This window comes from Triticum aestivum, chromosome 7A (assembly GCF_018294505.1).
Source record: "Triticum aestivum cultivar Chinese Spring chromosome 7A, IWGSC CS RefSeq v2.1, whole genome shotgun sequence".
Lineage (NCBI taxonomy): Eukaryota > Viridiplantae > Streptophyta > Magnoliopsida > Poales > Poaceae > Triticum > Triticum aestivum.
Genome location: NC_057812.1, coordinates 240,052,465 through 240,063,625, shown reverse-complemented (window position 1 = coordinate 240,063,625; position 11,161 = coordinate 240,052,465). Strand labels below are relative to the sequence as shown.

Genomic DNA, 11,161 nt, shown 5'->3' with positions numbered 1-11,161 from the left:
TTTTCGAAAGAGGCACGTCCGTGCCTCTCGCGAAATCACAACCGTGCCTCTCGTGGAAGCAAAACTTTGACTCTCGTGGAAGGAAAAAAACAGAAAACGCGTTTTTTTTTCGTTTCCGAGAGGCACGGCCGTGACTCTCGCGAAAGCACAACCGTGCCTCTCGCGAAAGCAAAACCGTGACTCTCGTGAAAGAAAAAAAAAACAGAAAACACGTATTTTTTTCCGTTTCCGAGAGGCACGACCGTGACTTTCGCGAAAGCACAACCGTGCCTCTTGCGGAAGCAAAACCGTGACTCTCCCGAAAGAAAAAAAAAAGAAAAAACGCATTTTGTTTTTTTCCTTTCGAGAGGCACGGCCGTGACTCTCGCGAAAGTACAACTGTGCCTCTCGCGGAAGCAAAACCGTGACTCTCGCGAAAGAAAAAAAACAGAAAACACATTTTTTTTCGTTTCCGAAAGGCACGGCCGTGACTCTTGCTAAAGCACAACCGTGCCTCTCGCGGAAGAAAAATCGTGACTTTCGCGAAAGGAAAAAAAAGAAAACACGTTTTTTCATGCAAAAAAAATTTTGAATTTTTTTTGATCGAAAAGCTAAGGAAGACCGGGGGAAAACCAAAATGTCAAAAAAAAACAGAAAAAAAACCGTTGAAAAAACCGAGAACACATGCGGAAAAAATAAAAATAATAAAATTCGAAGGGAGCGTCCAGAGCGCGACACGTGGCAAATGGCTGAGAGCGCGCCAAGTGACGCTGATCGTTGCGAGGTTTCCGAAGGAACGCTCGTTAACTAGTTGCTCTCGGCAAATTGGATACGTGTGAAAAGCTTGCGACAAGGCCTACTAAACGAAAGCTTTTCCTTGTGGCGGCCCATAGTGGGTGTTGGCCCAGTTCATAAGAAGATGCCCAGATTGTTCTGTGGAGCAGCAGCCCAGTCACGTGGGCCTGCTAGCTGGCGTGCAGCGGGAAGCCGAGCTAGTGGCGCGGAATGATCCGGGTGATCTAGTCCGCCCATCAGTGAAACAAACGACTTAAGAGACCTAATCACTGTGCGAGGCCGTAGCTAGCTGCGTTTTACTGTTTAGTACTTTAGCACAGTCTGAATGTCGTCGACATTGTTATCCTACCACAGTTTATACTACAGCACCATCGTACAGTCCGTCAGATTGTGTAGTGATCACATCACTGAAGGGTAGCAATGCCACGCTACGCCGTGAGGCTACTCCTGGTCGCACCGGACGAGACGGCCGCCTTTGCTGCACAGCCCCTGCTCGGCGACGGCCGCCTCCACCACCTTCCCGTAGCTGTACCGCAGCGGCATCCTCCCTAGCAGCCGGTGAAACTCCGTGATGCACTCCCCTCGCTTCTCCCAGTGCCCCACGCCGCCTCTCGAGCTCAGCCCCACGGCCCTCATCGCCTCCACGCCAGCTCCGGCGTTGGCGTCGTTCCTCGGGTCGCCCCAGTCCCTGATACTGCCGGCCTCCACCAGCACCGGCCCTTCCCCGGACGCCTCGGCGGCCACGAAGTTCATGAGGATGTCCTCGCAATTGCGCTCCCGGTCCACCACGGCGCGCGCCGCGGCGAGCTCCGGGGAGCAGGAGTACTTCCGGAGGAGGTCTACGGCGAGGACGAGGAACTTGGTGAGCACCATGGAGTAGCGGCCGGGCTGCGGCGCGGCGTACGCCCACCTCCCGCGGGCGAGGTCCAGGTGGTGGGACCTCGGGAAGAAGCCGACGAGGGTGCCTGGGCGGCCGGCCCGCTGCTGCCAGGCGGCGAACGCGAAGGAGATCGCGGCGGCGTCGGGGAGGACGTCGTCGTCGGCGACGGCCACTGCGGCGGTGCGGATGGACGGGTGCGGGAGGAAGCGGGAGTTGAGGGAGGCCGAGGCGGTGCGGTGGAGGGAGACCCCCGGCGGGAGGCGCGGGAGGAGGAGGCGGTCGTCCGGGGTGGAGGGGTTGCACCAGAGCACGACGACGGCGAGGACGAGCGGGTGTGCGGCGTAGGCTCCCGCGATGCGGCGGAGGAGCGGGAGCCGCCGCTCCGAGTAGCCGCTCAGGAGCACCGTGAGCCGGTCCGGCCGCAGGTCCTCCTCATGCGGGGACGACGCGTCGCAGGCCGCCTCTTCTACTCCTCCGAGTGCCGCGACGGCGGAGAGTGTGACGGCAACGACGAAGAGGAGGAGGACAAGGCAATGGTGGTGGTGGTGCGACGACGACGGCATGGAGGACGACGCGGCGGCGAGATCTCGCGAAGAGTGTTGACTTGAGGCGACTTGTACTAGAAGCAGCGAGCGAACGAAGATTCTGCGCGGGCCCAGATGTCAGGCTTTGCGGTTTGACTCGTGGCGGTAGTGATCTGGCCGAGGTGGACCTGCGTGGGGCCGGGATGTCAGAGGCGGGATCCTTTCCCTTCCTTTCCCTCGCGATTTTATCCGAAGGGTGCGGTGGTGAGGCGAGGCTGGGCAAGGAAGAGAAATGGCTGTGCAGTGGTGCAGCGCGACGAGCCTGCACGGTTGGTGCCACCACCCATCGCCGCCGCTGCCGTCCCAGGCATTGGCGTCGATCGTGTCCCTGTCTCGGCAGCCGAGGAGGATCGGCTGCGTGTCCGTCCGCAGGGAGGTCGCCGTGGCCGCGGCGGCAGAGGCGGCCCCGCCGGAGGTGGAGGCGGACATGGACATGGAGGTTAGCATCTCTCAACCCTCGCAGTGATCCATGACCATCTGAAGAGTTCAAGTTATGCACCTGATCCTGCAAGCTAACAATTCTCACCTGCCGTCTGCGCTGTTGTCCCAAGGAAGAAGGTGTAGAGTGCGAAGAAGGGTGCGGCGGCACAGGGTGGCTGCTGTGCGACTTCTGCAAGGGGAAGAAGAACAACGTCAAGTCCGAGAGCAGCCCCCGGATCTACCGCCGCTGCCCGACCTGCAAGGCCGTGAGTTCTCTCTTATTTCTCCTACCTTAATTTCCATCCTCTGCTTCAGCTCCGGCGCCGACGACCAACCGGCGTCCCTTGTTATTGTTGTTGCAGGCCGGGTACATCTTGTGCCAGAGATGCAGGGTCTACAGATGCATCACATATCCAGAAAGCACCGAATCATGATCGACACAGGCATGCACAGCAAGCAGATCGAGCTGGAGATCTTCTGATCGTTTTGCTGCTTCTTCTACCTTCCGTATGCTGCCCTGCTGACTGCAGTGTGGACCGTTCGTCTTCCTTCAGTGTCACTGACAGAAGAGCATGCTCTGTGCATTTTGTTTTTGCTCCATTGTCAATGAATGTTATAGCAGCTTGGTCATCAGGAAAAACTTCTCTGATTACCAGGAACTTTGCAGTTTGCACATGTATCTGTGGATCGAATAGATCATTGGCAATAGAGCAATTGTGCACACTGATAATACGCCAAAGGACTACATATATACATATTATTTACTGTATATCCGCCTCTCAAACATCAGGGCGCAATACTAGGATGACCGATGAGTAGCTGAGCATGGGGTAGAGGTTGGAGTTGAGGAAATGAGAGAACTGGTGTATGGTGAGAGCGCGATCAGGTAAGTCGTCAGTGAGGAAGTCGTATGGTGCTGGCTTGCCTGTGTCCACCACCGGTTCCCACCGGCGCCCTGTGCGCTCCGGGAGCTCAACAACGGCCGGTAAGTGGCTGGTGTTGAAGGCCACATAGATCTCGCCCTGTCTTTCATCTTTCTGTGGTGAGATACATAAAGATATTTGTTACTTCTAAAACTCTCCATAATTTACTTTTGAGTTAAAAAGTGTCAGAACTATATGTGTACCATGGAAAAGGCAACGAATCGGCTATTCTCAGACCAATCAGGCTTCCCAGGCTGATGACCATGCCACTGCAGCCGTTCGGCCGTTGGAAAATCCTCAAGGCCAAGACCCTCGCACTCCCTACAGTGCAGCAGATCAAATACACAAATAGACAACACCAACTTGATTAGGGTGTGAAATTGACCATTGCTTGCTTAGTGTTTGGAGGCACCTTCAGTGGTTCTACACAGAAATTATTCAACGGAATACTTACTTGCGGAATTTGGTCATGAGGCAACAGAATCGGTGCAAGTCAGAGTATTGTTCTTTTTTATCCCAGCGAAAATAATTGACCTACAGAAGAACCATGACGGATGAATGCAAAGATTTGAAGATAGTTACTTAGAACAACAATATGTGACAAAATTGTACTGACATAAGAATCATGGCAGTATGTATTGTTGTTGCCCCCTTTTGTGTGGCCATACTCATCGCCCATATAAAACATTGGAACTCCCTAACAATTGAAAAAAAATTGAAAACAATTAGAAGGTCTGAAATACTGAAGAAGGTAAATCTAAGAATTTAACTTTGGCAGATATCTCAGATAAGCAATCCCTTCATGTTGGCTCTATTAATATTGGGATTGGATGTTTCACTTGACAACATATGCCATTGTGAAAAACAGGCAATCTCAAAAATTGAGGAGATCAGATATAAGTCTTACTTGAGAAACCATGAGACAAACAAAGAAATTGCGCATCTGCCTCTTCCTCAATCTTTTGACAGACAATCTTGCGAATTCTCCTTCCTATATTGTTCACATGAAATGTAAGTGCATGTTCCACATGATTCTAAAGCTTCTATGCAATTGCACAAATTTTGCACGGCAGGGGTCTGCTGCAAGGTAAACAGCAGATGATGGATGCTGATGCACTTGCTTAGGAGGTCACCACTCTGAGGCTGCTGAGAAGATTGGAGGTGACCTCGCTCCAGTTGATTGAAGATGGGATGATACTGGTCGTCCCTAAATGCTAAAAGGTTGATGTAATAGAGCATATCGTTTCCTTTTCTCTTTACGCCTGAAACAACTGTTTCTGCCGGGTTGATACTTCATTTCTATCTCCGCATACTTGTAAAACTTATAGTTCGGATACTGTGATTTCGTTGGAAATGGAACCAGGGTGATGCCTTTGGTATTAAAAAGAATGTGCTTATTGTTTCCCCCTATTAGTAACGATGGTCAGCCTGTATCAATGTTTAACCACAATTCCTGTACTGCCACGTGCACAAAATTGAAGGCAACCTTTCTCTAGAAAATATAATTATACGAATAAAGAGATCTTGTAGGGAAACTCTTACTGCCTCAACGGTTTACGCAGAGAGAGAACCATGCAACGACATTTGTCAGCCATTCGACTATTATGTAAAGCATGAAAATTTCAAAAAAAAGAAAGAAAAAAAGAGGAGTTCAGAATTACCTCCCCACAATTCCAGCTAAGATTGTGATTTTCTCCATCTCTGTTGTTCTCCCCATTTGGTAAATTGTACTTGTTATTATATGTTACCAAATCAGCCAGTGTAAATCCATCGTGTGCACATACAAAGTTGATACTGTGCCAAGGTTTCCTTCCTCCTGCCTGGTTAATCAATAAGAAATCGCAGTGCCAATAACAAGTTACTGGTTTGATTTCTAGAGAAACCAAATAGAAATTTGTGAATAACAGATCAAATTATCCGACAAATTAAATTTGGCATTCATCTGACAAATATACATGGAGCTAAGTTAGCACCAACAGAAAGTATGAAGTCATTTTCATTTCTTTACAGAAAAGCAAGTTACCTATGAAATCTGAGATGGCTTTTTTAGGGGGAAAAATCAATATAGTTTCTTCTCACCCCCTAAAAAATGACATGGCTGGCATTTTTCAGTGGATTATTCACTGGACAAATAAATAAGATAACTAGAAAGCACTATGTGCTTCATTGGCAAGTTGGGTGTTAAAACCTATATATAGCACTAGTGTTATACACTTACACTTCTTGGCCGAATGCATATGCAGACACTATAATCGTTATATATTAACATGTGTATCATCATGTGGTATATATAAAGAATCCAGGTGACATTCACTCAACCCATTTACAAGTATTGCCACAACTTACCTGGTATAGGTGTGGACTTCCACAAAGACATTCGGCAAAACCACCAGCAAATCCATCAGTGCCTTTAATGAATTGACGCACAATGTCCCGGTACTGAGGAAACAACCACACAAGTTAGCACTTGGATGAAATAGCTAGTAAGTGATGTGGCAGATGTGCAACATATTTGTTTAGTTGAAGATGGATGCACACAATCATATGTTCCCTCTTAAAGATCCACCAGCATTAGCATATACAAGCTTAATATTGTAATGTTTCTTACTGATTTCAATTTCCATTCCCTGATAAAAACCAAATGCGCAACAGTGTTGTCAATAATTATTGGCCAGTCACCCAGAATTCGTGATCATTCCATTATTTTCTATGAAACCAGTCCAGAAGTGCCCTAATGAGGAGTATATATATAAACTATAATAACTAACAAAATACTCCCTCTGTCTCATAATATAAGATCGTTTTACAATCTGTTTTAGCTTGTAAAACGTTCTTATATTATGGGACGGAGGGAGTAACTACTAAGCGAAAACCTTTGCCGCACCCTCAAACCAAGCTACAAATAAAGGTAAAGGTAAATTAAATATCACCCAGCTTTCAAACACCCAAAATCCTAGGAGAAAACAATGAAGTTAGATCTCTTCCAATGCACAGGTGCTTAGGTGAGGTGCTAAGCACATTAAATAGTTTAGCAACTATAGTCTCCAATGCATAGGTGCTTAACTTGTTGTAGCCAAGCTCACTTCATTTAATGACTTAGCTACTAAACTCTCTCATGAATTCTCTTGCTTCATTTAAATGTTTTGCCTAGGTTCACGCGGTTGGCATTGGTTCTTCCTGGGGTCACCAAACCCATCTCTCTCCTCTTAATTGTCTTGCCACATCAGATTTTTCGCCTACATGGCAAGCTTAGCACATGTACAAGGTGGATCATTGGGAAGGGCCTTAGGTGTTGCAAGTCAAAAAGCAATATCGTCTTCTATGCTTATTCATGGGAATTATATTTGTTAAATGATACTCCCTCCGTCCGGAATTTTTGTCGCAGAAATGGATAAAAATGGATGTATCTAGAACTAAAATACGCCTAGAACTCTAGATACATCCATTTCTCCGAGAACTAATTTCGGACGGAGGGAGTATAATACAGCACAACATGAACAATTTCTTGCAGAAAACTCAAATATTTCTTGCTCGGTTAACACTCACAAGAGTTAGTGCGTTCATTCAGACATTTGACAAATAGTAGTACTTCACTATTCAGCTCATGTGTTATCATTCTTGTAGACAGATGCGGGACAATTCTGCGTGCCCCTTTGAAGTTCAGGTGGAATGCGTATTATTTTGCTTTATCTATATATGTCGCAAATATAAGTTATATTTCTATCAGTATTTGCCAATGAACAACCCATTGACTTTGCAAATCAAACTTTTAACAGGTATCTTACCTTCCCATTCCACTCAGACCAAACATTCCAGTGAGGGAATTGACCTACTTGATAGAGGCCTCCTGCATCCCATGCTTCAGCAACGAGCTATAATTGCAACGGGGGAAATGAATAAGAGAGCCTCCCAAGGAAGCAATAATACGTCAAGTATATACAGTTGAAATATTAGTATCTACATGTTTAGCATAACTCACAAGAAGCATATAAAGAGAGCTACTTGCATTTTGTTTCCTTATCAACATTGGGAAATCGATCATTACCAATAATAAAACAAATGAATGTACACAGACAACAGGTGTTGGATGAAACAGGTACCTTGACGCCTCCAAGAATTGGGTCATTGCTGATCATGTCAATAAGTGGTGGAGTAACAAGAGGTGTCCCTGTTGTGATCATGTCACCTTCTATTGGAGCTCCATACACGTTAACTGGATCCCACAGACTTGTAAAAGAAACATTCTTTTAAGAATCTTCTGAAAAGGCAACACGCAAACAAACAATAAATATAAAATACCTGGAACCTCTGGTCATTATGGATGCAAGATCAAAACGAAAACCATCAACATGCATTTCCGTCACCCAGTATCTGCAAAACAAAAGTAAATTAGTTGACCAGACATACAGTAGATTTTTCCCTTTTCATTGGAGAAAAAGAATTTGAAGATGCCAAATCTATAAGCACCAAGACATTAGGTGACATTTAAAGATACAATATGCTGACCAAAAGATTTACCCCACAAGCTTGCAAATTAATCATATCAAAATGACAAGCAGCGAAAGAAATGAAAAGTAGTTCTAGAAGTAAAATGTATATCTGTACCTTAAACAATCTACAATGAATTGACGAACCACAGGATGATTACAGTTGAAGGTATTCCCACAGCCAGAATAGTTATAAAACTCTCCCTGCATGAACAAAATCCCCTTGAAAAAGAACTACTACATAACACATCTATACTCTATACATCTATAAAGGACAGAAGGACAGACCCAGTGCATAGAAGCTCCACCACAAGGTGGGGTCTGGGGAGGAATTATAGGAACCTAGTCTTACCCCTGCTACAGTGCAATGCAGTGAGGCTGGTTTGAAAGCTCACTCACATCTATGAAAGAACAATTACGCAGCAAGAAAGATCTCTCACCTTGGGTGCAAGCATATAGTATGTAGTATTATCGACCCCCCTAAATGATAATATTGGACCATTCTCATTACCCTCAGCTGTATGGTTGAAGACAACATCCAGGATCACCTAACAGTAACATGTCTTAGCATCAAATTGATAAGTTCAAAAGGAGCAACTAACTCGTATGACTTGCTTACCTCAATTCCCCGTTTGTGAGCCTCTCTTACAAAAGTTTTGAACTCATTTATGGCATCACGCCCACAGTTTTTTATCCCGCCTGATGTGTATCTCGTCATTGGTGAAAAGAAGTTTATGGTAGAATATCCCCAAAAGTTCATCCTGATAAGAAAACAAGCAGTTTATACAAAACGGTGATAGATTGGTTGTGTTTCCAAAGAGAAATATAGCCAACAATAATCATGTTAAAACACATATGCATTCTACACACGAATAATGCGAGGGCAATTGGAAATGTTGGTACAAATGATAGGTAGGCAGACAAAATTCATGTTAGCAAGTCTGGAGATGGCAAGACAATAGCATGCTGGATTTCATTTTCAGCTATCAACTATTCAACTGTTGTGACCAGTTTCAATTATGGATTGATGTCTCATGGAGAAAAATCTAGCTTAGGTACTTGCGAAATATTAACATCATTAGCAGTAGCAGGTATCAATCATATATATATATAATAGCTAGGATGTAAAACTGTTGAGTGACTGCTAAAAAAATAGTTTGAACAAATATCAGTTATGCAGGCACAAAATGTGTATGAACTCTCACTCAAACAGTGCTGGCAGGCTAATACTAAATTTAAGTCCTTACTTGGAAGAAGAGGTTGAGTACTCCAGCTCGTTGAACTCATGGCAGGGCATTAACTCAATACAATTAACTCCAAGCTCCTGTAGAGGGAACAGTCCAATATTAAATAATACGGAATTCATAAGCAGATCTGGGAAAACATATTCAGTCATGATTACAGAATCGGGTATTAAATCCAAATAAGATGTGTGTGAGCATCTTATCAATAATGAGCATGTAACTGCTATAGTATGCAGTAGTTTTTGTAATAACCCAAATTCTGGCTAACTATGCAGCTTTCTTTAAAAATTATCCTATGTAGTCAGCAAGTACAACTGTACCTTCAAATAGTCAAGCTTCGACACAGCCCCAATGAAAGTACCGGGATGTTCTACATTGCTTGAATCATGCTTCGTGAATCCACGCAAGTGCATCTCATATATTACCAGGTCCTTTTGAGGATATCTTAGAGGTAGGTCGCCTTCCCAATCAAACTGCAGATGCAAACCTTTTTACTGCATGTCCAATTAAGCGACTAAGACAACAACAACAAATACTAGATGCAATTTCACTTCACTTCCACTTGCAAACATAATATTATTAAAACAAATATGATCCAAGGACCTTTAACAACAGTAAATTACAAGTTTTCGTCAAAGTCAGCAGACAACTACAAATGTCTACTGACACTGCTCTCTTTGATCATGACTGTCTGAGGCAATGTAGTACAAGTGGAAGACAGGAGAAAAATATGAGAAAAGAGAGAAACAAATGCAGCCTATATTTTCAGCAATCAAGCATACCGTGCTATATGGAAGAGGGATCATGCCAGCCATCTGAGGCCAGCAATTGTTACCACGCGCCGGAACACCATACTCCCCTCGGCTTATCACTGCCTAGAGCAACACAAAAGGCAGCAAATAAGCGTCCGCGTAACAATTTCTACTGTAAATACCAAGATGCAGGTAAAGCTAATGTATGATCACCTTAGCATAAGGATCCACCACGACATTGGAAACATCAAGGTAGTGCCCGCAGTGAGGAGCAAAGGTGCCGTCGAACCTGTACCCGTAAAGCATGTCCTGCAGCTCGCCTTCGATGAAGACATGCCATACGTTCCCAGTCCGATTCATCAGGGGGTCAAGGGGAACCTCCTCCGTCACCCTATCCTGCAGCATTTCCCCCGATACAAAACTCAAATCGCAGGCCAAAAAGGGGGCGGGCGGCGCAAGCAAAGCTGATGAACTCTACTCGGGAGGCAACCCCACCGCCTTGAGATCTTCTGGCGTGAAGAGGCAGAGCGCCGCGGCTGTGGCTCCGCCGGAGTAGACGGCGAAATTGACCCCGCCGGCGAGCGCGGTGGCGCCCAGCGGCGTGGGCATTCCGGCGAGCACCCTGCACGCGCCGCCGAGCGCGTACCTGTCCTCCGCCACCGGCTCGTCCTCCTCCCCCTCATCCTCGGCCTTCGTCGCCACCTCGACAACCGCGGCGCAGACCTCGCCGACCCCCTTCCCCGCCGTCGCATTGGGCCGCCACCGTCGCAGGCGCGGCGCCGGCCCCGGCCCCGGCCGCCTCGTGCGCGCGGCGAGGGACGGGCGCGCGCAGAGGCAGGGCGCCTTGGCCATGGCCATCATCGTCATGCCGGGAACCCCGAGCGATCGGTGATTGATTTTGGGGAGGAGCGGCGAGGCGGGGTTATTTATCGGTGGGATCCGCGCCTCCTGTTGGTTCTTCGTGGGAGGTGTGACTCGAGTGCGTGCGCGATAGTGTGGCAGGGTACTACTGTGGTTGAGTGAGGGGGGAGGGATCGATCGCACCGTCCGTTCGTCCGAGCGTGCGTGCGCCGTGCGCGCGCTCTCGCTTTGCTGAC

General features: G+C 46.7%; 3 protein-coding genes across 3 annotated transcripts; 1 reads left to right on the top strand and 2 right to left on the bottom strand.

The window, feature by feature from the left end:
- Window positions 1-911: 911 nt before the first annotated feature.
- On the bottom strand, window positions 912-2,403 carry LOC123151416 (glycosyltransferase family protein 64 C3-like). The gene has a single exon (XM_044571137.1). The coding sequence runs from the start codon at window positions 2,215-2,217 to the stop codon at window positions 1,216-1,218; it is 1,002 nt and encodes a 333-aa protein (XP_044427072.1). The 5' UTR covers window positions 2,218-2,403; the 3' UTR covers window positions 912-1,215.
- Window positions 2,404-2,421: 18 nt separating this feature from the next.
- On the top strand, window positions 2,422-3,381 carry LOC123151417 (uncharacterized). The gene is made up of 3 exons (XM_044571138.1): window positions 2,422-2,677; window positions 2,790-2,924; window positions 3,021-3,381. Exons 1-3 carry the CDS (start codon window positions 2,471-2,473, stop codon window positions 3,090-3,092), a joined length of 414 nt encoding a protein of 137 aa, XP_044427073.1. The 5' UTR covers window positions 2,422-2,470; the 3' UTR covers window positions 3,093-3,381.
- LOC123151415 (isoamylase 1, chloroplastic) lies at window positions 3,326-11,048 on the bottom strand. The gene is made up of 18 exons (XM_044571136.1): window positions 10,560-11,048; window positions 10,278-10,460; window positions 10,095-10,187; window positions 9,633-9,785; window positions 9,316-9,392; window positions 8,688-8,829; window positions 8,509-8,616; window positions 8,187-8,272; window positions 7,881-7,952; window positions 7,682-7,808; window positions 7,367-7,453; window positions 5,928-6,020; window positions 5,243-5,401; window positions 4,489-4,572; window positions 4,198-4,278; window positions 4,036-4,115; window positions 3,785-3,902; window positions 3,326-3,695 (listed from the first exon to the last, which is right to left on the bottom strand). The coding sequence occupies exons 1-18, from the start codon at window positions 10,929-10,931 to the stop codon at window positions 3,438-3,440; spliced, it is 2,373 nt and encodes a 790-aa protein (XP_044427071.1). The 5' UTR covers window positions 10,932-11,048; the 3' UTR covers window positions 3,326-3,437.
- Between the last annotated feature and the right edge of the window lie 113 nt (window positions 11,049-11,161).

Coding starts and splice junctions, on each gene's coding strand:
- LOC123151416 (XM_044571137.1), bottom strand. CDS start 2,217: ATGCCGTCGTCGTCGCACCACCACCACCATTGCCTTGTCCTCCTCCTC.
- LOC123151417 (XM_044571138.1), top strand. CDS start 2,471: ATGGCTGTGCAGTGGTGCAGCGCGACGAGCCTGCACGGTTGGTGCCAC. Junction 2,678..2,789: donor AGGCGGACATGGACATGGAG/GTTAGCATCTCT, acceptor TGTTGTCCCAAG/GAAGAAGGTGTAGAGTGCGA. Junction 2,925..3,020: donor GCTGCCCGACCTGCAAGGCC/GTGAGTTCTCTC, acceptor TTGTTGTTGCAG/GCCGGGTACATCTTGTGCCA.
- LOC123151415 (XM_044571136.1), bottom strand. CDS start 10,931: ATGACGATGATGGCCATGGCCAAGGCGCCCTGCCTCTGCGCGCGCCCG. Junction 10,461..10,559: donor CGCCAGAAGATCTCAAGGCG/GTGGGGTTGCCT, acceptor GAAATGCTGCAG/GATAGGGTGACGGAGGAGGT. Junction 4,279..4,488: donor TTTGTCTCATGGTTTCTCAA/GTAAGACTTATA, acceptor TTCAATTGTTAG/GGAGTTCCAATGTTTTATAT.